Here is a 22728-nt window from a genome sequence, read left to right as displayed (position 1 = left end):
TGTGGATAGAAATCTGCAAATACTTCTGCTTTTTGGCATGAGAGTGTCAGTTTAGCGATGTGAGACAAGAAGGACAGTTGATCGTCCATGATTACCCTGAGGTTGCATGCAGTGACAGATGGTGAGATCTGTGAAATTCATCTCCTGGGATGAACAACAGTTCAGTTTTGCTGAGTAGGTTTCAGCTGATTAACTGCCATCCATGATGAGATATCTGGCAGACCCGCAGAGATCTGACCAGAAACAGAAGTGCCTGAGGGAAGGAAGCAGAGGATAAGTTGATTGTTATTCATACAGCAGTGACATGAAAACCTATGTGAGAATATGACCTCACCAATGTAAAGAGGGAGAACAGAAGGGGACCAAGCACTGAGCCTTGTGGGACACCAGTGGACGATCTGCATGGAGCAGAAGCAGAGTTTTTCTGGGTTGCCAGATAGGAGAGTCTTGTGGAAAACTGTGTCAGAGTTTACTGAAAGGTTGAGGATCATAATGAGTTGTTTTCCTTGCTGCTTTTGTGCTCATTAGGGAGAGAGATGTATACATTTATATTGCTGTAAATCTGCAATATCCATATTGCTTTAAATCGACAATGTCCATTGTTAAAAGCATTATACAAATAAAACTGAATTAAATTTTATTTAATTAAATGAGGACTGATGAGAGCAACTTCTCAGTGATGGAACAAGGGGAGTCTCTGTGGAATTTGCTGCTCTGAAGTCAGACTGGTTAGGATTTTAGAGTTTTAGATAAAGACTTTTTAGAAAGAAAACCGAGAAGTTTTGGTAGTTGTTGTCTGAGCTTTTTCAGGGTGAGAATAATCCTGCATATTATTAGTGTTATTTGTGAGCACTGAATGAATACCACTGTGCAAATTCTTGGAGAACGTTTATTTATCTGTATAAAAATCCATTCAGTGTTATAATATGGGTAGCAGTTGAAATGGCATTTATGGACTGGAGAAATGAATTGATTTAAAAAAAAAATAGAATTTCTTTCATGTGAAGGCAGACAGTCCATCTCTCATTAGACAGAAAAAGTCTTTTAGACATTTTTGAAAAGAATTCCCCCATTAAGCAACATTACTCGATTCAGTAAGACTTTTCATTTTGTGAGACACTTATTTATCAGTAAATGTATTTATTTCTTAAATAAATCCTGAAAGGAACCACAAAAATCAAATGTCAAATGAATAATAATTACATTGTGAGAAGTAATAGACATTTCGATTCTGTACTATAGTCAACTATATTGATTTCCCCCCCATCTCAGTGTCATGGGCTATTCTATTCAAATTCATGACATACAATACCAGCTATGTGCATTTTACTTCCAGGTTTTAATGCTATACAATGCAGAAAAGATCATGGGGGGGTGAATACTTATGCACTATATGTATTGTGACTGGACAGAGATGGGACTTGCAGCGATGATGTTAGAGATGAAGAAAACTCTTTAATAGGTGCACTGATGCATTTCTAATTTCTGACATTGGTGTTCATTTTTCGCATTCAGTATTGGCACCAGCATTCAGCGTTCTATTGATTATCATTCTCAGACCAGAACACCTCTCGGTAACACTCCTTGACACAATCCTGACTCAGACCTGCAAATCTACGCAGTGACTCCAATCCCCGACAGCCAGGACGTCCTCCAGAGGGATGGCGTTCCGGACAACATCAAGAGCTTCTACAAAGTCAACAACATCTGGCGTTTCCGCTATGACCGCCCTTTCCACAAGGGCACCAAAGACAAGGAGAACGAGTTTAAGGTGGGCCGACACCACAAGCTGTAGTTTAGCTATTTTTTATGTTGTCTACTTGCTTCTTTGTCTCTTTTCTCATTTCCCGTCTTGGATATATCGGTCCTATTTCCTCTGTATGTGACTTGGGTATTCATGCCTGTAATGTGTGTGTGTGTGTGTGTGTGTGTGTGGGTAGGTGTTTCAGCATGTGTGTGTGTAGAGCTCAGGTGTGCTCTCATGTGTTGCATTATTCACTCTCAGCCCAGTGAGGCTAATTAAAGTTTTAGAGGCCAGGAGACGGGCTCATTCCAAATATCATTTCCCTCATCTCTCGCTCAATACCCAGCCCAGAAAATCACATCCAAAACGCGGATCATATCTACTGCCGGGGTTAGATTTCCGGCGGCCTCTAGTGGGTATAACGTTTGAAATAAACAGTTTAGCCTGCCAGATATTACATTTTCCCTGACACCGAGGTGTGTTTCACCCTGCCTCACTCATCACCAAGTAATATTTTTTCCGAGAAATCTCATTAAGAAGCTAACTTAAGATGAGACGATATTTAGATGATAAGATTATACTGGAGATAGCAGTTTGTTTGAATCTCATCTTCGGTAAGTAAAGTTCTCGGCGAGTCCTCCTTTCGTAATATTCGCAGTTCTTTATGCATTAGGTGAACCAAGCCTGAGACACGTAGTCAGAATGCCGTGAAGAGTAAGATCTAGGTATATGAGATTTAATCTGGGAAGAAAAACACTTAACAAACTGAGGATAAACTTTGTTTTGGTGGAAATTCAGTGCAGGCAGTGCTCAGGAGAAGGGGAGGAAGGAAGTGCTTTGTAAGTTGCAGTGCCCCATGGAATAATCTGGCCTTGTGCACTTTGAGAAGTAATGCTGCAGGATTATCAGGACCTGTAAAATTTAGTGCTGATTGATTTTAACCCAGGTATCTTCTTGAATCTACTGAGCTGCTACTGCGCGTATTGTAAAAGTGTCTTACGCAATAACACATCTTTAAAAAAAAAGCCAGCGCAATGTACAATGCATCGTAGTAGACAATACAAATGGCATTCAATACGCAGAACAGCGTTTAATAGTAGCTGTCAAGTCAGAGATGATAATGAACGCGTAGGCAGTGGGATGTTATTGTATTTCCGAGCATGAGTCAGCATAAGACTGTCAGCGTTATTAGCCTTTTAACGATGACTTGCGCTTGAGGGCACAAACAGCTCACGTGTCAATATGTATTTGGCCCACAGAGTCTGTGGGTGGAGAGGACAACGTTGACCCTGGTGCAGAGTCTCCCTGGGATTTCTCGCTGGTTTGAAGTGGAAAAGAGAGATCTGGTGAGAGAATCGATCCTCTGCATGGTCACCACTGCTCTTTTGCTTTTTTTTTATTTATTTATTATTTATTTATTTATTTTTTTTTATTTGATTTTGAGCTGCCCTTCTGCACTGACCCGTCTGTAATGGCTGTGTGTCGTGGCGCAGGTGGAGGTGAGCCCGCTGGAGAACGCCATCGAGGTGATTGAAAACAAGAACCTGCAGCTGCGTACACTCATCACACAGTGCCAGACACGCCAGATGCAGAACATCAACCCGCTCACCATGTGCTTAAACGGCGTGATCGACGCTGCTGTGAACGGAGGCCTCGCTCGCTACCAGGAGGTGTGCAGAGATCTTGCTAAAATGAATCCACTTTCAATTTCAGGTTGTGGGTTGTGAGGAATACTTGTGAAGAAATGTACTTATAGCTGTGTTCAGAAGATCCCTCGGGCTGCATTTTAACCTAAAGGAATCTTGGCATGCATCATGTTTGGGATGGCCGTAAGTGTGTTGCGATAATGACATTTGTTTATTTATGATCACCCTCCAACGAATAGAACCACAACAACCATATTGTTCATTAAATAGCTTAGCACAAGACCGCATACATAATTACTGCCAATACCCAAAACACAAATATAACTGTTAACTAAAGCAGTGCATAAATGTAAGATGGCAACAACGCCAGCAGGATTATAGCATTGTAATTATACTCCAGAGTGACGATTTGGTCCACTGTGTTTGTTGGAATTGTTATAAAATAAACAGAATAACCTAAATTAAGCACACGTGCAAAGCCAAGGACACATACAGAGTGGTACTGTGAATGTGTAGTTTGTAGGAAGGCTACAGAGGTCTTATAATTTTTATTAAAGGTGCAAGCGTGAATACTTCAGAGACAAATAAAATCAAATTTTGTAACACCATTCCCTCAGCCCAACTCCTTATCAACATGTTGAGCTATAGACTCAGCCTTTCTCAAACGTTTTCAGCCAGTGACCCCATTTCAAGGGCTCAAAATTCTTGCAAACCTGGCATGCCATATATAGACCTACCAAATGGTTGGGTTTGATGGTCACATATTGCATTTCACGTAATATTTACATGAGTTTAAAACCCATTTTTACTCCAAAATGATTGTCTGCAGCTCAGCTTGACCCCATGTAGGATTGTGGCCTGACGATTGAAAACTTTTTCTCTAGAAGCTTCGAAATATATTAGGATATTCTACACATCCTCATTAATTGCAGAACGGTGCAGCCATCTTTTATAGTTTGTAGTGCTATGTCATCTCTTTGATGGAATCTTCTAGATAGCCTGCTGTTTTTCTCCTCTCCTGGTGCATGCTGTGCAGGAGAGAAATGAACGTAGAGTGTAGCCTTCAAAGCACTTTCTTTTTCTGTGGTGCTAAAACTCGACGAAAGTATTCAGCATGTTGAAAGCTGCATAAACCTGGGCCGGGTCAGAACTGCCACGCTCTGAAGTGTGGATGGACAGCTGTTGCATAGCAACCTTGTTTTAATAAGGGGTCTTGCCTGTATGTGGCATTGCCCAACAGCGTGTGTGTGAATGTGTATATATGTGTGTGTGTATATATATATGTGTGTGTGTGTGTGTGTGTGCGCGCACTGGAAAGCAAGGCATTGCATGGCAGGGAATTAGTGTGCATGTGTGTTCCTGCAATGCTGCTTTCATTTACACCAGGAAAATTTCCGCTTGAAATATTACATCTATTATAGTAGTCTCATTCTGCTTTTTAACTGATCAGGCTTTTTTTGAATTAATATTTAGATTTATAGCTGCTATTTACTTTCAGCCCGTAAGGAAAAATCTATTTCTCTGCTCACATTTGTAAACCTCTCAGTTTTAATTGACTCACTCTAATGGTTTCTTTCTTTCTTTCTTTCTTTATTTATTTTTTAATGCCCCTCTAACAGTGAATTCACAAATCGTCAGTATTATTCTGTATTCCTGAAAGATGTGAAACGAGATTATGAATAATCTCCTCTTCTTTTTTTTTAATGCGTTTCATGAGACAATGCATTTTTATCTTCATCAAAGTGAAAATCAAACTTTTAAGGAGTACTTGCAGTCATTGTTGTTTATTCATAGACACAAAATGAGCCTTAAGTCTTGCACTTAATTACAGTGATAATGATAATTTTTCCCTGAACGTCATTTGATGTGGTAAGCGGCTTAATCGTTGCCTGGGTAACAGTCTGAAGGAGTTCAAACAGTAGTAGTTTATTAGCTTGTCCTCAGATGTTGAGAGTGATGCTGGAGTGTACGCCATATCAGATTTTACAGCACTGAAGCCGCTCTGTGTGACTCTTTGTGGTGGGAGGATGGTGCACCCTCCTGCAGCTTCTCCTGTCTGGCTGGCTCTTTGGAGATACACAGCCATTATTCTTGGAAGAGATTGCAAACACATCTAGCTCCGTTTTCCGGTTTCCCTCATGCTCTCTCTCTCTCTCTCTCTCTCTCTCAGTCACTCTCTCTGAATTTTTGAAAAGTCTGGGAGCTCTGTCCTCAATGGCATTACATTAAAGTGTTGTGTTTCCTCAAAGCATATGTTTTTCTAAAGAAACAAAGCCTTTTGTTTGGCACCATGACACCAGTAAATAGCATTAAAATCTTTATAATCAAAGAGTAAAATGTAAATAAAGGCATAAATAGTGCATATCAAAACAGCATGAAGCACCTGGAGGCTAGAAAATGGCATCTGCTGATACAAATATGACTAAAAAAAAAAGAATTGACACTTGTACGAGATTCCAAACTCAGAGATTATTAGATGCGTTGGAATTTTTTTTTTAACATTCAACTTTAAAGTTTTCCCTTTTTTTGTAATTTATTTTTGATTTAGCTGCCAAGGTTTCACATATAAAACAGCAGCTACAGATTATACCATCCTCCATTTTTTGCTTTGAAGAGTGTGTGGGATGTGTATGCGCACAACATCAATCATGTTTGGATGTTTGGGTGGAGTAACTGATTGTAAGTAACTCTGTGTGTGTGTTATGCAGGCATTCTTTGTGAAAGACTACATGATGAATCACCCGGAGGACGGAGATAAGATTGGACGCCTCAGAGAGCTCATGTTTGAACAGGTCAGTATTGATTCATCTTTTAACACAAATGCAATATACTTTACCTTCCCAGTCCTTTGTTTCGTCTTACTTCCTTCATCATTTGCAACATACATTTTAAGGGAAATTAACTTATCCAGTGCACATATAGGGGAAATAAAAATGCATAGTATAAGAATTAGGATTAGAAACATCTGTCATCTGTGTAGTATAAAATAAAAGAGGTTCATGTTGAGATGTTACATTGTTATGGTATGCTTGTCAACACATTCAACAGAATTGTAGATAAAATGTCTCTCTTTGTCTGCCTGTCTCTCTCTCTCTCTCTCTCTCTCTCTATCTATCTATCTATCTCAGGCACAAATACTCGAGTTTGGCCTGACTGTCCATGAGAAGTTCGTTCCACAGGATATGCGGCCGCTGCATAAGAAATTGGTGGATCAGTTCCATCTCATGAAATCTAGCCTAGGGATTCAGGTAAAACCTCAAAACTGCAGTCAGATATAGGGGATCAGGAAAAGACTTAATGTCTTCCATAGTCATGTGTTATGTATAATATCTCGCTCATGCCTATTTTTATTATTTCTCTGCACGTCTTGCAGGAGCTCCCAGCATACATGAGGGCCAGTCCGATCCATTTTACCAACGGAAGCCCACGGGTCGGTCGAAACTCGGCACCCAACATCTTGAATGTAGAGGGAGGACGTGTGGTGGCCCGCCGCAGGTGAGAGACTTGAACACATGGAGACTGAGTGTTTTGATCCAGTGATCCATATGTAAGTGTAGGAGTCAGACTCAGGATGTGAATAGGGGTGTTTCACCGCGTGGGAGTGTGGAGATAAAACATAGCACTGCTACGAGATGATGGCACCGCATCTATATCCATTTCCACTCGTTAAGCTGCAAAGCTGTCAGTTTTAGCACAATTTTTTAACAATTGTCAAGCTGTAATGCCAGCTAAATTACAACATTTTACTCCATCAGTGCTTTTTATTTATATAAAAGCACCATATGGTAGCTGAACTCTAACACTCTGTTTGTGTGTGTGTATATGTATGCGTGTGTACACACAGTCCACTCAGCTATCCAGCAGTGAACCGGTACTCTTCGTCCTCTCTGTCATCGCAAGCCTCCAATGAAGTGAGCAACATCACCGGGCAGTCAGAAAGCTCAGACGAAGTCTTCAACATGCAGGTGAGCACTCTGGCCCAATACACACTTCCTGGCTGACAGCTCAACACACACACACAGGCTCAGTCAGGCTCAGGAAAGCTCTCAGGCTCAAAATCAGCCTGCCCCCTCAACCCTAGCTACACCTCCTCTTACATCTCTTTATACTCTCCCTCCCTCCCAGTCTTTCATCTTTTCCTCTAATCACACTCCCTACTTTTGGTTTTATCTCCCCCCTCAATTGCCCTCACGCTATTTTCATCTTTTTTTCACACCCCTGCTTAATCTTTTCTCACGTTTATTTATTTTTTTCTCTTAATGACAATAAGATTCTTAGGTAGGGGCTGAAAAATAAACTGGATTAGAATGATAATGACACCCTCAAGCTTTTATCTTGGATTATATCTTCGTCAGAGTGTCTCGCCGATTTCTCACACGATTAAGTGTTTGTGCGTTGATTTTTTTTTTTCTTTTTCCCTCAATTTTCAGCCTAGTCCATCTACCTCAAGTCTCAGCTCCAATCACTCAGCCTCTCCAAACGTGACCAGCTCAGCCCCCTCCAGTGCACGAGGTGAGGACACACATTCCACATGGCCACAGAGCTCGGAGTGTGTATTCATGATTGCAAGTCTGTAAGACACTGCCTTATGCCTTATTTAGGTCAAACACCACTCACTCCCTGTTTTAAACACATACACTATCTGTGTGTGTGTGTATACAGCTCTGGAAAAAAAAATAAGAGACCACTGCCCAATCTTGAGATTTGAACCCTATTGAAAACCTCTGGAATGTCATCAAGAGGAAGATGGATGGTCACAAACCATCAAGCAAAGCTGAGCTGTTTGCTTTTTTTGCAAAAAGAGTGGTATAAAGTTCCCCAACAGCAATGTGAGAAACTGGTGGAGAGCATGGAGCCAAAACACATGCAAATCAGGGTTATTCCACCAAATACTGATTTCTTAATGTTATTTAGCTAAAGCATTAACACAATTTGTTTACAAATTATTTGTATTTTGTTTTACTGCATGATCTTGGGTTATTTTGATGTGTTGTCATTTCCTTTAAATATACGCTCTAAATAACAATAGTTATATTTTGAATTTAGGAGAAATATTGTCAGCAGTTCACAAAAAAATGAAACAAAACTGTTCATCTCACCAATACATGAACCTGTAAGAAAAAAACATAAGAAACTCATTATTTTGCAGTGCTCTCTTATTTTTTCCAGAGCTGTATTTATATATTGTGTATACACACCCAGCAGCTCGCCAACTACTGTGCTAGCTGTTTGTACATCTGCTCATTTCTTCAGCGCTATCATCAAGCCACCAACTAAGGGAAGATGGTGTTCTTCCCTCCAGTACAGTTTCGGAAATCAGTGCCAACAGATGGCTAATGATGGCTGATCACTTCACTAAGACACTTTGCATGGTGTCAGTATACACTGGTTTTAACAGAGTAACCAGTGTGTATATTATATGAATATACATACTCATACAAGCACATGCCCAAATACCTCTTCAGCTCCCTCCATTCAGCTCTTCAGCTGTGTTTTGTTCTTTAGTGTAAACAGATAGTTAAAAATAGAAATATATGGCAGCATTTATGGGTCTCATCTCACCAGCCTCTCTTACTCCTGCTTTCACTGAGGCTCAGGCTACCTGTAATGTGTTCAGGAGAATTACAGGCAGCAGTGTCCAAACAGTGCGGCTGGTGGCTATCGTGTCGAGGTGAAGTGGCATGTGAGTGCTGTTCCCTGGTGATGGAGCAGAGAGAGCACGAGCTGTTCTATCCGTCTGGAACTCCATCTCGCTGCCAAATAGCCGCCTGTCACCATCGGAGGCCAATTCTCACCTCGGCAGGAGGGATACGTGGGGAGAGGAATATTGCTCCTGTGCTGGCAACTTAGCTAGACAGGAAACGTGGCACAAAGAGGGGGAGTTAGGGCTGTGTGTCATGTATGTCAGCATATTGTTTTTACCTCTGTCTATATGTTTCTCAGGTTCCCCTCAGTTGTCAGAGAAACACAAACATGTCCGAGAGAACTCCTGTCTCTCTCCGAGGGAGAGACCCTGCAGCGCTGTATTTCCCAATCCACTTGATCCCACACAGGTAGATATACTAGCATATATTTTCAGCCATCCTCAACTACAAAATATTTATTGCGAAACCTTGGATCCTATACTGCATATCCTGAGAATATACTTTGTGCCTATTATTATTATTATTATTATTAACTACAAAACATCAGTTCAGTGTCTTGATCAGTTCAGTGTCTACCCTTTATTACATACAAAATATCTATATGTCTAGTTTGTATAGGTACACTTTGAGGGCAAACAATTACTTTATCTTGTACAGCTATGTATAATCTGTCAGTTCTATTCTACCCCATCCATCATTTGAACAGGGGCCACTACAGGATCACCACTGACCAGATTTGCACTGTTCATAGTACAGCAGTGATACTAATGTGGTAGTTTTCAGATAGTGCCTTTTGTGCCAATGTGAGTGTATCTTGTTTCGTTGCTGGGTTACTGCTGGGATGAAACCGAAAATATCCAGCACACAGTAGTCCCATGATCAGAAACTGACACTGATGAAGGGTAGAGAATAATTAACACAGATGCACAGATGAACTAATGTGAGCCAATAAGCTATGCGAGTGTAATATAGTAGCCAGTTAAAACCTTGGCAGTGCTGCTATAGGAAATACACTCATTGTAGCACAATGCTATTTCATTCCCACTGCTCAGCTAAGTATGGTACTATGCCCAAATTATGGTACTATACCCAAATGATCTAGTCAGCAGTGCTCTTTTGTGAGTATCTTTCAAATCGGGTTAAGTCAAGATAACACGGTTATAAATATTCAATATAGTTTTGGATTTATTAGATACTGATATATTAGATACTGAATCAATAGACAGGATACTAAGTTCACATATTAGAAGTTTCATGCTGCAGTTTCTAATGGAACTTGTGTTAACAATATTTGACATAAAAATGATGGGTTTAAAATACCTTATGGCTTCCATAAGCATACTCGTGTGCTTCTTCCGCAGAGGACGATCCCACATCCGGCAGGTGATGCCTCTCTGCCTCGCAGCGAACCCAATATCTCCATTCCAGACAAAGGTGAGCTGTATTCATCAGCGCACAACTTTGCACTGCTCTCTCCTGCACACACACTCCTACATACACCAGGTCACAGTGTGGTTGAAAGGTTTGTTTTGTGAAACCTTCTGAAGATAACCTAGCTTGATATGACGGTAGCTGACAGCTCAACTTTCTTATACAGTCTTCGCTTCTTTCGGCAGCAATAATTGTGACCGACTCACCCAAGTGCTTCAGTGCTGCTGTCATAACTATTCAAATATAGAGAGGAATTTTCAGTATTTTTGCCCATTTATCTGTTTTCTCACTGAAACCTGGATTTAATGTCATTTGGGTACAGAGGCAGGCATAGATTCCCAAGAGCAGTGGGTTTTTCTCTGTGTTGTTCTTCACTGGAAGATTCAAGTCAAGTGTTTATTTATGAATTTGTACTGTATGTGCATTTGTTTTAAAGGAACAGCCTAGACTACCATTGTATATTCCAGGGGGATTCATTAAATCTAGTAGAGATATTCCCTTGTTTAATTAAAAAAAAGACCTGTGTTTCGATTGCTTTCTTTGAACTGTTGGTAAAGGTTAGAAGACATGAAGAAACTGAAGCAGAAATTGAATTTAAGATGAGAAGGCTTTATTAACCTGGCATCAAAGTAGGAGCAGGTCTCCTGTGACAACTGCACGTTCAATAAGCCAGTGCAGAAAGAAAAACCCAAAACTTGTTTTCCCATATTTACCTGATGTGTAGCAGACCATGCCTGTGGCAGTTCTTCTTTGAAATCTCTAAATAAGAAACCTCTGTAGTCTGTTGGACTTTGATGATGCTAAGCTAACTGAACTGACTAGAACTGCATGTTTTGTGTGTGAAAGTGGTCAAGCCTGCCCCAAGCAGCTGGAGTCTTGACACAACGTTCTCTGACTCTGTCGGAAAGCAGTTTTGCCCCCCTGTCCCTCCTAGGCCTCCATACTCAGGTAAAACAAACAAACAAAAACCTAACCGCCGTAAACTGATCACCTTCTCCAAAACTAATGCCTGTTTAATCTCCTTGACCTTTTGTCTACCATCAACATCGACTTCTTCCTGGTTTCTCACGATCCTTAACATTATTCCTACTCTATCCTTATTGCACATCTTTGTTTAGTATTCATCCAGTAAAAGGATATTTTCAAAGGTCTTATATTTGCTTGTGCTGTCAAGACTTTTTTTGGTTTTAAGTGGATCAGTCAGCTGGAATCTGAAAGTAAACTTGACCTGCATGTGTAAAGGAGCAAAGCACGTCTGCTTTAAAGGGATTGCAGTTGCTTTCACTCATGATATAATCCTGGTTGAAGAGATGAGCCTTCTCATAGCATTTCTCTCTAATCTGCATGACACCTCTAGGCTTAATTAAATCCTCAAATGGTGATCTAAAACTCCTGCTTTCCAACTTGCCTCTGCGTTTGTTTTTTTTTTTTCTTCTTGCTCTAGTTTTTCCTCTCGTTTTCATCACTTTGCAACTGGCTTATCTTCAATTGAGTTCATTTTAACCTTATTTGTGTAGCGGTTTTTACTTCCATTGTTACAGAGCAGCCTGAAAGAAATCCTGGTTAGAAATAACAGTGACGTGGAAAAAATGAGAAGCATATATCCAAGGTGTTGCAATCTGCTGTATTAAAGGTTAACTACAGCTGCTTTAACGTCTTAAAACAACGTCGTAAACTGTTATGTAGTCCAAATTAGACGTGCTAAAGGAAACATTTTCTAGCATAGTAATGTTTCTTAATTATGTTGCTTATGTACATTTCTTCTTATAGTCACTAATATAGTTGTTCACCCTCCAGTCTTACATCCAGTCCCATCTTCTGGTATGACTGATAAATACAGTAGTATGTTACCACTATAAAGGAAAACAGCGATGGTCCTAGAACAGCACCTTGAGGAATGGCATGCATTTTTATATCCACAAAAAATTCACTCTCTGTTTTGTTTTATTCAGCAGGCGGATATGATATGAACCAATAAAGTGACATTCCCTTTACTCTAACAAGATTACTGCTACAGACTGTTTGTACCTTTGCTTTAGAGACTGTCTGGTTCTATATTACTGTATAAATATCCAGCTCAGTAGATGAGGAAGGAAGATTAATTCCCTGGTCACCAGCAGTCATTTCATTTACATTTAAGATCTGATATTCAGCAGGCCATGCTTCAGATCAAAGTCGCTGGTAATCTGACTTTGCATTAGATTGATAAAATGTTCTCCCCATGTCCATGTGGGTTTCCTTTGGGTTCTCTGGTTTCATCCCAGGTTTACAGTTTCCTGTATGAAATGGTTTAGAATAAATCATTTCAAAATGGTGATGATTGACACCTCGAGGCAGGTAGCAGACATTCGATCAAGTCTGTTCACTGGCCTTGGCTCTGTATTGTCAGTGAATTCATTAATATATCATTTGTGTTACGTCAGTGTGACCCTTTCCCGAAATTGAAAGATTCATGGATACTGTCTTGCCATAAACCCCAGACTGGATCTCCAGAACACAGCCTAGATAGGAAGCAGGTCATAGACCATAATCTGTTGTATGTCCCCCTGTCTTAAAAAGTTGACAGTGGTGGCTTTTAATGGTGACTTTTCTCCTGAAAAGTAACAGCTGGCAGATGTGCACACCACTTAGCAGGAACCCACAGCATATAGCAATATGTTTCCTTCCTACCAAGATGGCTGTGGCCATATGGCTGATGGTGAAAGTTAATTGTCTCAAATGTCTGTAAAATACTGAGGAATATTTATGCATCTTTTTTGAACAGGGTCCCCTGCTAAAAGTATGAGATCACAGTCACCAGGTCCAGTGTCAAAGTCACCACAAAAGGTAGGTTTTTGTTTCTTTGTTAATGAAGTTTTAACATGATGATACTTCTAGAAATGCCCACTCAGTTCAATCTGATAATACTTTTGGTATCACTGTTGTGAAAAGTATGATGGAGTTGCCTGAACCAGGTCATGACCAAGTAAAAACAGATCACCCTGAGAACAGTGAAAATGACCAGTAACAACAGTTCTTATTAAAAAATCACGTTTATTTACTCCAGGGTTTATCCAAATAACAACAGCAAACAAATGGAATTTTATTTTAATATTTTATGCAACATTTCAGCCACAATTGCCCAAGATCTAAAATATGTCATTATATGCACCACATGAAGAAGCATACCAGTTTGTATAAACCAGATATGTCTCTTTATGCCTGTTCTCAGTGAGGACACACACACACACACACACTGCTTTTAAGATATACCGATTAGGAATGTGTCTTCTGCCTAATTTTTAATATTAGAAATATCAGTAATGGTTAATAAATGGATTTCGGTTAACTGCTTGCAGTTGAAGGGGAAAAGATCATCTTTAACGTGGCATAATGTTTTTTTTTTCCAATTGGTGCTTGCACATGAATGTGTGCTTGACATGCATAATATAATGAGTGATATATATTCGAAATATTAAATGCATCACAAAACTTATACTGAATGCCTTAAAAATAACATTTTAGCCTGTAGCCCTTTAGTTAAAACATAAAAATTCTGATAGATTGTAGAAGTAAAAATATTGTTAGGCTAACAAAGCTTCCACTGGGTGTTTATAATAATCTACTGGGTAGTACAGATATTTGTGTGATATATTTACTGAATTATTGAATTAAAACATAAGTGAATGCTCCATGCAAAACAGCATAAAAATAAAAAAAAAATCAGACACATATTAAGATACATGGTTTGTATCCATTGTAGTTTAAAGCTGGAGGATGTGCTGGACGCAGTTGGATATATTCTCTTTCTTTTCTTTCTCACGCTTCATATCTGACCAGCTGCTCCTGGCAGCATGAGAGTAAAACACCTGCTTCTGAGAATTTTTCCAATCCCTATTGAACATCAGCAGAAGATTACTAGACCTAGCTTTTCTTTTCTTACTTCTCACAGACATCATGTTGATGCTGTGCATAGCGAATAACACCGAACAGTGTTTTCCGTATTTGAATACTTGTGCACACTGATTAGCAGGGGAGCTACACTTTGAAATGGATAATATGACTCCCTAAAAATCAATTTTTTAGTCCATTCTGCTGTATGAGCTAGCAGATAACATCATTGTGTAAAGGAATATATTTGCCTTCAGAGGTGAGAAAGCACTAAGCCACTGCAATCCTCTGCTTCTCTGACTAATCAGAGTTTCATGTGCTTGATGTCTGAATCCATTTGGTCCCCAGCCAGTAATTGTGCCCTTTTCCCCTTTGTCATGTTTTAATCGAGCAGTGCATATCGACTGCAGTCCAGCTTTTTTGCAAGTCAGATTATCACTAATTACTCATTAATTCTGTGTTACATACACAAAAAGTTTGTGGAGAATGGTGTGTGATGTGGGGTTTTGAGGCAGTGGTGAAAAGTTTAGATGTGCTGTATGCTTGACGTAGAGTACACTGTAAAAAATATATACAGTGTGCAACATTCAATGTGTATAAAATATATTTTTCACTCAGCTTCCTCCATCACTCCAGGTTGACAGCTACTGGCTCACACACACACACACACCGTAGAGAGCCCGTTACTGAGTTGTCAGTTCACAGGTTGCAGACTGTGAAATGACTTTTGTCCTTTCACAGGAATGTAGAGTGTATTTGAGAGCCATGAAAACCGCTGAACAGCACTTTGAAAATGAATTGGCTAGCAGTTTGTTTTAAATTAGGCATCTCATACAATATGCATCATTTATAAAGTCCAAAGAGTGGGTGGCAGTGAAAATGTCTGTGTATACGCTCGCTAAATTAATTGTGAAGTCCTTCTCTGGAGTAGGTCTGACTGTGCCAGTTGTTGCATGGAAAATTGAACACCATTCATTTCTTTTGAATTTCTTTCTATTATACTCACTGTTCCACCTCTGAAATATGTGCGCAGTCGTATATATAATCTGATAATAAAATACTTTAACAGTACCTGGTAGTATTATGCAGGAAGGATTACTGGATGAGTAAGGACCAGTTCTCTGTGCAGCGTTGTTCACTGACAAGTCCAATGTCGATCCAGTCTAGTGCAACACATCTCATGCTAATTAAATTTTAATTAGCCATATCACCTCTGTCTCATCTCACATGAGGGTTTGTTAATATTGGAGTAGGACGTTTTCTCTACAGTTACTGTCACCTGTGGGCTTTATAACTTCTGATTTTGCTGGTAGATTAAATATCTGGAATAGAGTTGTGTGTATTTATCAGTGTTACTTCAGTTCAACGTGTATTTTTAAATTGTAGAAAAATGTGAGTCCTTCTTTTTAGTTTTTGATCAGATGAAACTGGAGCCGCTGGCAAGCCAGAAATTATAGCTGTGAGTTTTCTGGGGATAGCAACCAGCACAAGCTGTAGGATTTACACATCATTTACACAAAGCAACTGTGTGCAGTTTTTTATTTATTTTTTATCATATTTTTTTTTTTTGTCTAAGTAATCTGCATAGAAATCTAAAATCTGGGATATTTTGTTATATTTTTGATTTATTAAAAAATATATATATATTTGTATTCTCTGACTAATACACAGGTCGCTAATTTATATATTTGTGTGTGTGGATGACCTTTAGTCAGTTGCCATATATTTTATTTATTTTTTAAATAATGGCCCTCTGTGAAAAGTAGGATCCTTTATAAAGCCTAATCTGATTGATGGTTTTTCAGGAGTTTGTTCCCAACTTGTTTTGATCGCCCCTTAGTCTTCATGATGCTGTTTGTTTAGGCATAAACCCTGTGGCCTGCCACAGTCAGGTGTATTTATACTGAGATCATGTAACGCTGTGATTGCATACTCACTGACACTGATCCTAATTAGGTTTATTAGGTTTCTCTCACTTCCAGGTTGTAGAAGTACAAAATGTGGAGACATTCAGGAGAATTGAATAGTTATGCAACTGTTCTGTTTTGTAATTGTTGCTCTGACTGATATATGATTATCTTTAGTCATGTGACATTTGTTATTGTGTATGTGCAGTACTCTGTGCCTTCCTTCACACCATCGCCCACGGAATGCCCACCAGCAGGACTCGTACCCAACTCCCCAGTGCTTTCTGGCAGCTACAGCAGCGGCATCTCGTCTCTCAGCCGCTGCAGTGTATCTGAAGCCTCAGTCACTGAAGCCACACCCTCTACCGATCATGCCCTCCCTACCTCCGTCTCTAGTGGCTCGGATGATCTTTTTCGGCGAGAGAACAAGACTCCACCCCCTTACAGCAGCAACCCGCGCCGACCGGTGCCCCTCCCTCACAGCCTTTCCATTCCAACTAATGCTGATGCTCCACCCATTCCACCAAAACCCCACCAGCTTCGCAGTGTTAAGCCAGTGGAGCCACTGCCCAGACCACGCCCCCTTCCCCGGAAAGTCTCTCAGCTTTAGTGCTGCTGGATGAAGATACCACGCACCACCAATTGCACTTTGTTTCGTTGGGTTGATAAACCCAAACTTTCAATTTACAAAACAAACAGACTGGGTATGTAGGAGTAAATGGCAGGGGTATCACTGCTAATTCCTGCACTTTTCAGCAATCACAGATCAAGATGCTCTTGCTCTGAGGACCAGGGCATTTTTACATTATGTAAATACTGATATGAAATGTATGTTTTGCCTTAAGTATTGAAAACAGAATATTTTACCATTGGGTAATGCACGTTTCTAAGTACATTTTAAGTACGTTCGGCTTTTTTTTTTAAATGGCTCAGAGGTGCTAACGGCCTCCATTCGGCTCTTCATGTAGGCACTAGATAATATCCATGGCTTTGTTCGCGCACACGCACACACTTGGACTCAAAAGAGGCTGCTTTTTTGGAGGGCGGCCAGTACACCAAACCATTTTATTCATCTGCAGGAGCATGTTTTCCATGATTTCACAGGTCATGGTTATTGTTGATTCGATCTGTAGATAGAACAGCAATCAGATTATACAGAAAATCAATCCATCACCTACTTGTTAGGTTGAGGTTTATGGTTTACATGAATTGGTCAGTATTCACAGCTGACACTTCAGAATTAAAAGCTGACCACACAAGTTGAATGCTCGAGTTTACCAGGTATTGTGCCAAAGGAACAGAGAAACTACATTTATGCTGAAACAGTCATGCTGTATTTGCATTCTCCAGCTCAAGATCCACATTAAGTCTCTGTTTCATCAGTTTTATTTTGATGGACAGTCATGTTAAAGTACGATCGGATTAGTCAGAGGTGTAACTGGATATGCCATGACAGGCTGGTACTCACGTTACACTGCCTGAGTAATATTTAGGAAAGGAGCTGAAGGCAGAAGCATCTGCCCGTGGGCATAGAAGGAGCTAGCCTAATTAAGGTGCAGTGCATAGTGACTGAATTTTTTTTTTTTTTAAACACGTGCTGCACTTGCTGGAGTTTTTACAGAAACGAAGCCTGCCATTCTTCATATTCGCCGTCTGTTATGCCAATTACTTGTACCCTTCACAAGCTTCACCAATTAAAAGCGTTGAGATTTGCCCAAGTTGTCGAATTCTCACTTTCAAAACTGCCAGTAGGTATTTTAAGGAATTGTTCATTTGAAAGTCTCAAATATAAGACTGCATAGTGGGCTGTGACAATATATCAAGATTTTACCATTTCTGTTTGTACCAAGACTCTACCTTTAAGCACACCATACTCTGTGTAGTAGCACATCTACTCTACAACCTCATTAATTGATGTTTTTTTAGGCAGTGGTTCTCAGACCAGTCCTTACAGCCTCCCCGATGCTGCACATTTTAGCCTAGTTTTAAGCTGTGAACTAAAAAAAGAGGTTCGGGTGATATCACTGATGTGGTGGTGTGATGTGACCAGATGCAAACTGTTAACGCCTTGCATTTTCAGTTACAGTTACTTCAATTACAGTTACTTTTAATGTCGTGGAGCATCTGGAAAACAAATTAGTTCCTGTTATGAGGTACATTATAGCAGCTATAAACAGTCCCTCACCCACCTGTCTTTTTTTTTTTCTCTCTCATGAACTTAATAAGACATAAAATGCAGCTTGTTAGCAAGAAATGGCAAAACACTCCATCCTGAAGATTTTCCCCTGGCAGAAAACCTAAAGGGAACAGCTTTACAGCTAACAAGCACTGCAGTATACACCTTGTCCATCGCCTCTACTGCTAACTGTTGACCAATCAGGTTTCAGAATGCAGGAGCTCAAATTAAATTGCCTCATAAAACATAGTTATCATTTGTGTATTGTCACAGCCCCATTTACAATTTCAACTATATTTTAATCAACCCCATTTTTTTCTATATGGAAACATTTACATTTATGCAGATTTGGGTATTTATTACAGTCCTATCAGAGCCTGCAAATAAACATTCAGGCATCAATCTGTAAATGTCCAATGAAATCACTTCTCTCACTGCTACATTCTTACATTCTGATGATTTCTGATTTATTTTGAAAGATTGAACAATGTTCTCATTTTCTAAGTCATTTTTCAAATCGGGATTTGTTGAGAACTATGAAGAAACATCTTCACAAGAATAAACATCACAAGAATCAGTGCTTGGAAATTTAAAAAAAAAAATGTAAATTATATAATAATGTTGTAATTATGCCAAATACAAAACCTTCTCTATTGTAAATATCATGTTTTTAAAAGAAAGAAAGTAAGTGTAGCTATAACAAATTTACAGCTTTGAATGTTGGAACAAATTATAATTATAAATGTTAAATATTTATGATTTTTTTGTGGGGGGTGGAGGACTGTAGAACAAATGAGGTTGTGCTTACACATTTACTGTACATTCTAATGACTTCCTGTGTAATAAAATGTTTTCAACAAGCACATCATTGTGTTACAAATATTTCTCTCCCCATCATTTTCCCTGTGTGTGTGTGTGTGTGTGTGTGTGTGTGTGTGTGTGCGCGCATCATGTATACAGTGAAAGAGGAATGTAGACAAGAGAAATGAGTCTGCTTGTTATAATGCTGCAAGCCCTGCTGTTCAAAACGGCTGCTTTCATATTCCGTTTGATATTCTGCTGCCTTTATTGCTATGGATTATTGTACCTCATATCAAAGCAACTCCAATTGATTTCCATAACCTGACTAAAGTCTTTGTAATTGACCTGAAATGTGTTTTTATATATTTGGTGAGCTGTTAAAAATTCAGTAGGAGAAAGATATTTTATAGCTCTGACATTTTCTCAGGTGTATTTACCCCTGATATACAATTATGATGCAGGATTTTACAATTTGCATATTGTTCAGCTAACATGAGCAATGGATTTATTGGTGTATATAAAAACAGATCACTGTTAATTAGATTTTCTTGTAGTGTGTTGTGGACTAGTTTTGTATTATTCATGCACTTGTCAGAGCTTCGTGTGGGACCTGGATTTGTGCACGTCTCGTTGCTACGGGCTGTGTGCTGGTGACACTGTGCTGTTTGGTTTGTTCCAGGCTTTTTCAGTAAGAGTGCACAAATACTTCTGGCAAAATTACAGCCGTAACTGTAAATCTGTGACGGTGCCAGCTCTTTTACAAAACAACATATTTTTCGGCAATTATAAACCATCTTTGTTGTTAATGTCGTCTGCACTTAGTTGATAATTTACTGATTAAATACATAATTATTTCAATGTTTTTCACATAGGAAAATGTGACAGAAAATGTGAATCTCGTCAAAAATTTCAATTCCTTTCCGGCATAAAGGAAACAATAAAAAATCACCTGGCAAAAAAAAAGTGATTCTTGTTAAAAAAAAAAAAAAAAAAAATCAGTTTCTTGTAAAAAATAAAAAAAAATAGACAAATCTCAGGAATAATTAGGGGAAAAAAAATACAAAAATTATTTTTAAAAAATCTTATGAAAAGTGAATCTTGTAAAAGAAATGTGAAGATTAAAAAAAAGGGGAAAAAAGGTTTGAAAAGAAAACAATTGTGTAAAAATTGTGGGTGAAACAAATCAGGTGAAAATAAAAGATGTGAACGGAACAGGGAAATATGACGATGGAAAAGTTGTAAATAGATTAAGACTGTTCCCTTTTATCGGCAGTGAGAAACAGACGAGTAAGCTTAGTCACTAGACATAACATGGGGGGGGGGATGACAAGCATAATTGAACCTTGAGACAAATTGTCAAAAAAAAAAGGACAGAGTGTCTAAAAAGCACATGTGAATTTCATTATTGTTGTGATTATTATGAAAAGCTCATGTGACTTTGCTGTAAGGGTTGTTGGAGAAATATGTCACTTGCTGCTATTAGAGGTAAAACATCTCGTATCTCATAAACTTCAGCAGCTTGTGACACTGACATCAGCGATGGTGGATATGTATGCCTTCCCTCTAGATGCTAAACACCTAGTAAAAGTGTGTGTGTGGCGTGAGAAGCAGGCCTTAATGCTGTGATGCCTTGAATGGTTTCAGAATAACACACAGGCTGGGAGAAGCATGAGGTGTTTTTCTGGTAGGACAAATCCCTGAGGAAGAATCCAAGCTCCTGCACCTCTTCAGGGAGCGTGATCCATTGATCGAGAAAGAGATTTCGGAGAGAGCTTAGAATAATAGATCTGCCTTTTCATTCTGCTTATGTCCAATATCAGCGCTGTTGTATTTAGGCTTAATGGGATTTGCCTGTCAGCTTTAAATGTGCACATATTTTTTTTTTTACTTTAACACATTGTGACCTTGATGGAGGACTTTTGCCAATATCGTAGTGGGTTTTTCTTGTTGTTGTTTCATTGTACATCAAACACCAAGGTTGGTTGCTGAAGACTGAATTCCCTTAGCTTTTTGTGTTGTGGGAATTTTATCCTCTTAACATTGAAGTCAGATGTTGAACTTGTCTCACCTGACAGGACACAAACTAAAAAAGAGCAGCATGTTCTTTTGAAAAACTGTCTGGAAAGAAAAGACCCATGGATATTTGCTTTGTGCACATGTATCCTGAGATGCGGGTTCGAATAAATCCCACAGCGGCTGTGAAGCCCTCAAAAGCAGCCAAGCAGCGCTCACATGGATCTCACAAAAGAACATCTTGAAAGTACTGTATTTAACTTCCACAGCTCGCTGGCATACCCAGGATATTTAGTAACACTGTATGGAGAGTTGTTCATGGGGCTACACAAGCCTGCTTAAGCATTTATAAAGGCTATTTGAATAAGTCTCTGCTGTTACAAAGCCTGGTTTTGATGGTTTTGATATCAAGTTGAGAACAGCCAGAAAAGTGATAGATTTGCGGTGTTTTTGTTACTCTGTGTACTTCTTGTCTATCAGTCATATGATAGTGATGATATAACCAGATTCGTCGGTATTACACTAGGATTTTTAACCCGGTTTGCTGTTCCAGACAAAAATCACACGCTATAAAATATTCTTTGGACATGTGTGCAGTCTTAGAACATATATGTGACATGACCTCCAGCAGCTTCATTGTTGTCATTGAGAATAAAGATAGATCACAAAGTTCTGGAGTTAGAAAGTAAGTTGCCATGCCATTCTTAATCACCCTAGAGCAATACTGTCAGTTTTGATGAATTACGTCTCTGAAGTGGTAAGGTCAGTGTTTATAGCACTTTTAGTTATAAAGGCAGTTGTTGTAACACAATAAATTAGCCTCTAGAAGTAAAGTCAGTTGTTCTGGCATTCCTAGTCAGCCTGAAACTGTTGTTATGACATTTTTAATCAGACTGTAGATATAAAGTCAGTCACCATGACACTCAAACAGCCTATAGATATAAAGTCAGCCATCATGACATTATTAATCAGCCTTTATATATAAAGTCAGTTGTTGTGATACTGTTAATCAGCCTGCAGCTATAAACTCAGTTATGATGCTCTTAATCAGCCTGCAGCTATAAACTCAGTTATGACGCTCTTAATCAGCCTGCAGCTATAAAGTCAGTTGTTATGACGCTCTTAATCAGCCTGCAGCTATAAACTCAGTTATGACGCTCTTAATCAGCCTGCAGCTATAAACTCAGTTATGACGCTCTTAATCAGCCTGCAGCTATAAAGTCAGTTGTTATGACGCTCTTAATCAGCCTGCAGCTATAAACTCAGTTATGACGCTCTTAATCAGCCTGCAGCTATAAAGTCAGTTGTTATGACGCTCTTAATCAGCCTGCAGCTATAAACTCAGTTATGACGCTCTTAATCAGCCTGCAGCTATAAACTCAGTTATGACGCTCTTAATCAGCCTGCAGCTATAAACTCAGTTATGACGCTCTTAATCAGCCTGCAGCTATAAAGTCAGTTGTTATGATGCTCTTAATCAGCCTGCAGCTATAAA

The 22728-nt window shown here is 39.2% G+C and overlaps 1 protein-coding gene across 3 annotated transcripts in view; it reads left to right on the top strand.

Moving 5' to 3' along the window:
* Positions 1–19282, top strand: part of dock4b (dedicator of cytokinesis 4b) — a 97278-nt gene extending 77996 nt beyond the window's left edge. For 2 of the 3 annotated variants that reach the window (XM_058416954.1, XM_058416953.1), the window contains 13 exons: positions 1605–1771; positions 3004–3090; positions 3238–3414; positions 6099–6182; positions 6519–6638; positions 6764–6885; positions 7235–7355; positions 7821–7902; positions 9334–9443; positions 10397–10469; positions 11313–11414; positions 13231–13292; positions 16452–19282. In XM_058416954.1, the coding sequence (XP_058272937.1) occupies positions 1605–1771; positions 3004–3090; positions 3238–3414; positions 6099–6182; positions 6519–6638; positions 6764–6885; positions 7235–7355; positions 7821–7902; positions 9334–9443; positions 10397–10469; positions 11313–11414; positions 13231–13292; positions 16452–16853 (1709 nt within the window). In that variant the 3' untranslated portion in view covers positions 16854–19282. The remainder of the gene's footprint in view (positions 1–1604; positions 1772–3003; positions 3091–3237; positions 3415–6098; positions 6183–6518; positions 6639–6763; positions 6886–7234; positions 7356–7820; positions 7903–9333; positions 9444–10396; positions 10470–11312; positions 11415–13230; positions 13293–16451) is intronic. The other variant, XM_058416955.1, reaches the window with a different exon arrangement.
* The last annotated feature ends 3446 nt before the right edge of the window (positions 19283–22728 follow it).

This window comes from Hemibagrus wyckioides, linkage group LG19 (genome assembly GCF_019097595.1).
Source record: "Hemibagrus wyckioides isolate EC202008001 linkage group LG19, SWU_Hwy_1.0, whole genome shotgun sequence".
NCBI classification, from domain to species: Eukaryota; Metazoa; Chordata; class Actinopteri; order Siluriformes; family Bagridae; genus Hemibagrus; species Hemibagrus wyckioides.
This window is presented reverse-complemented; position numbering and strand designations above follow the sequence as displayed.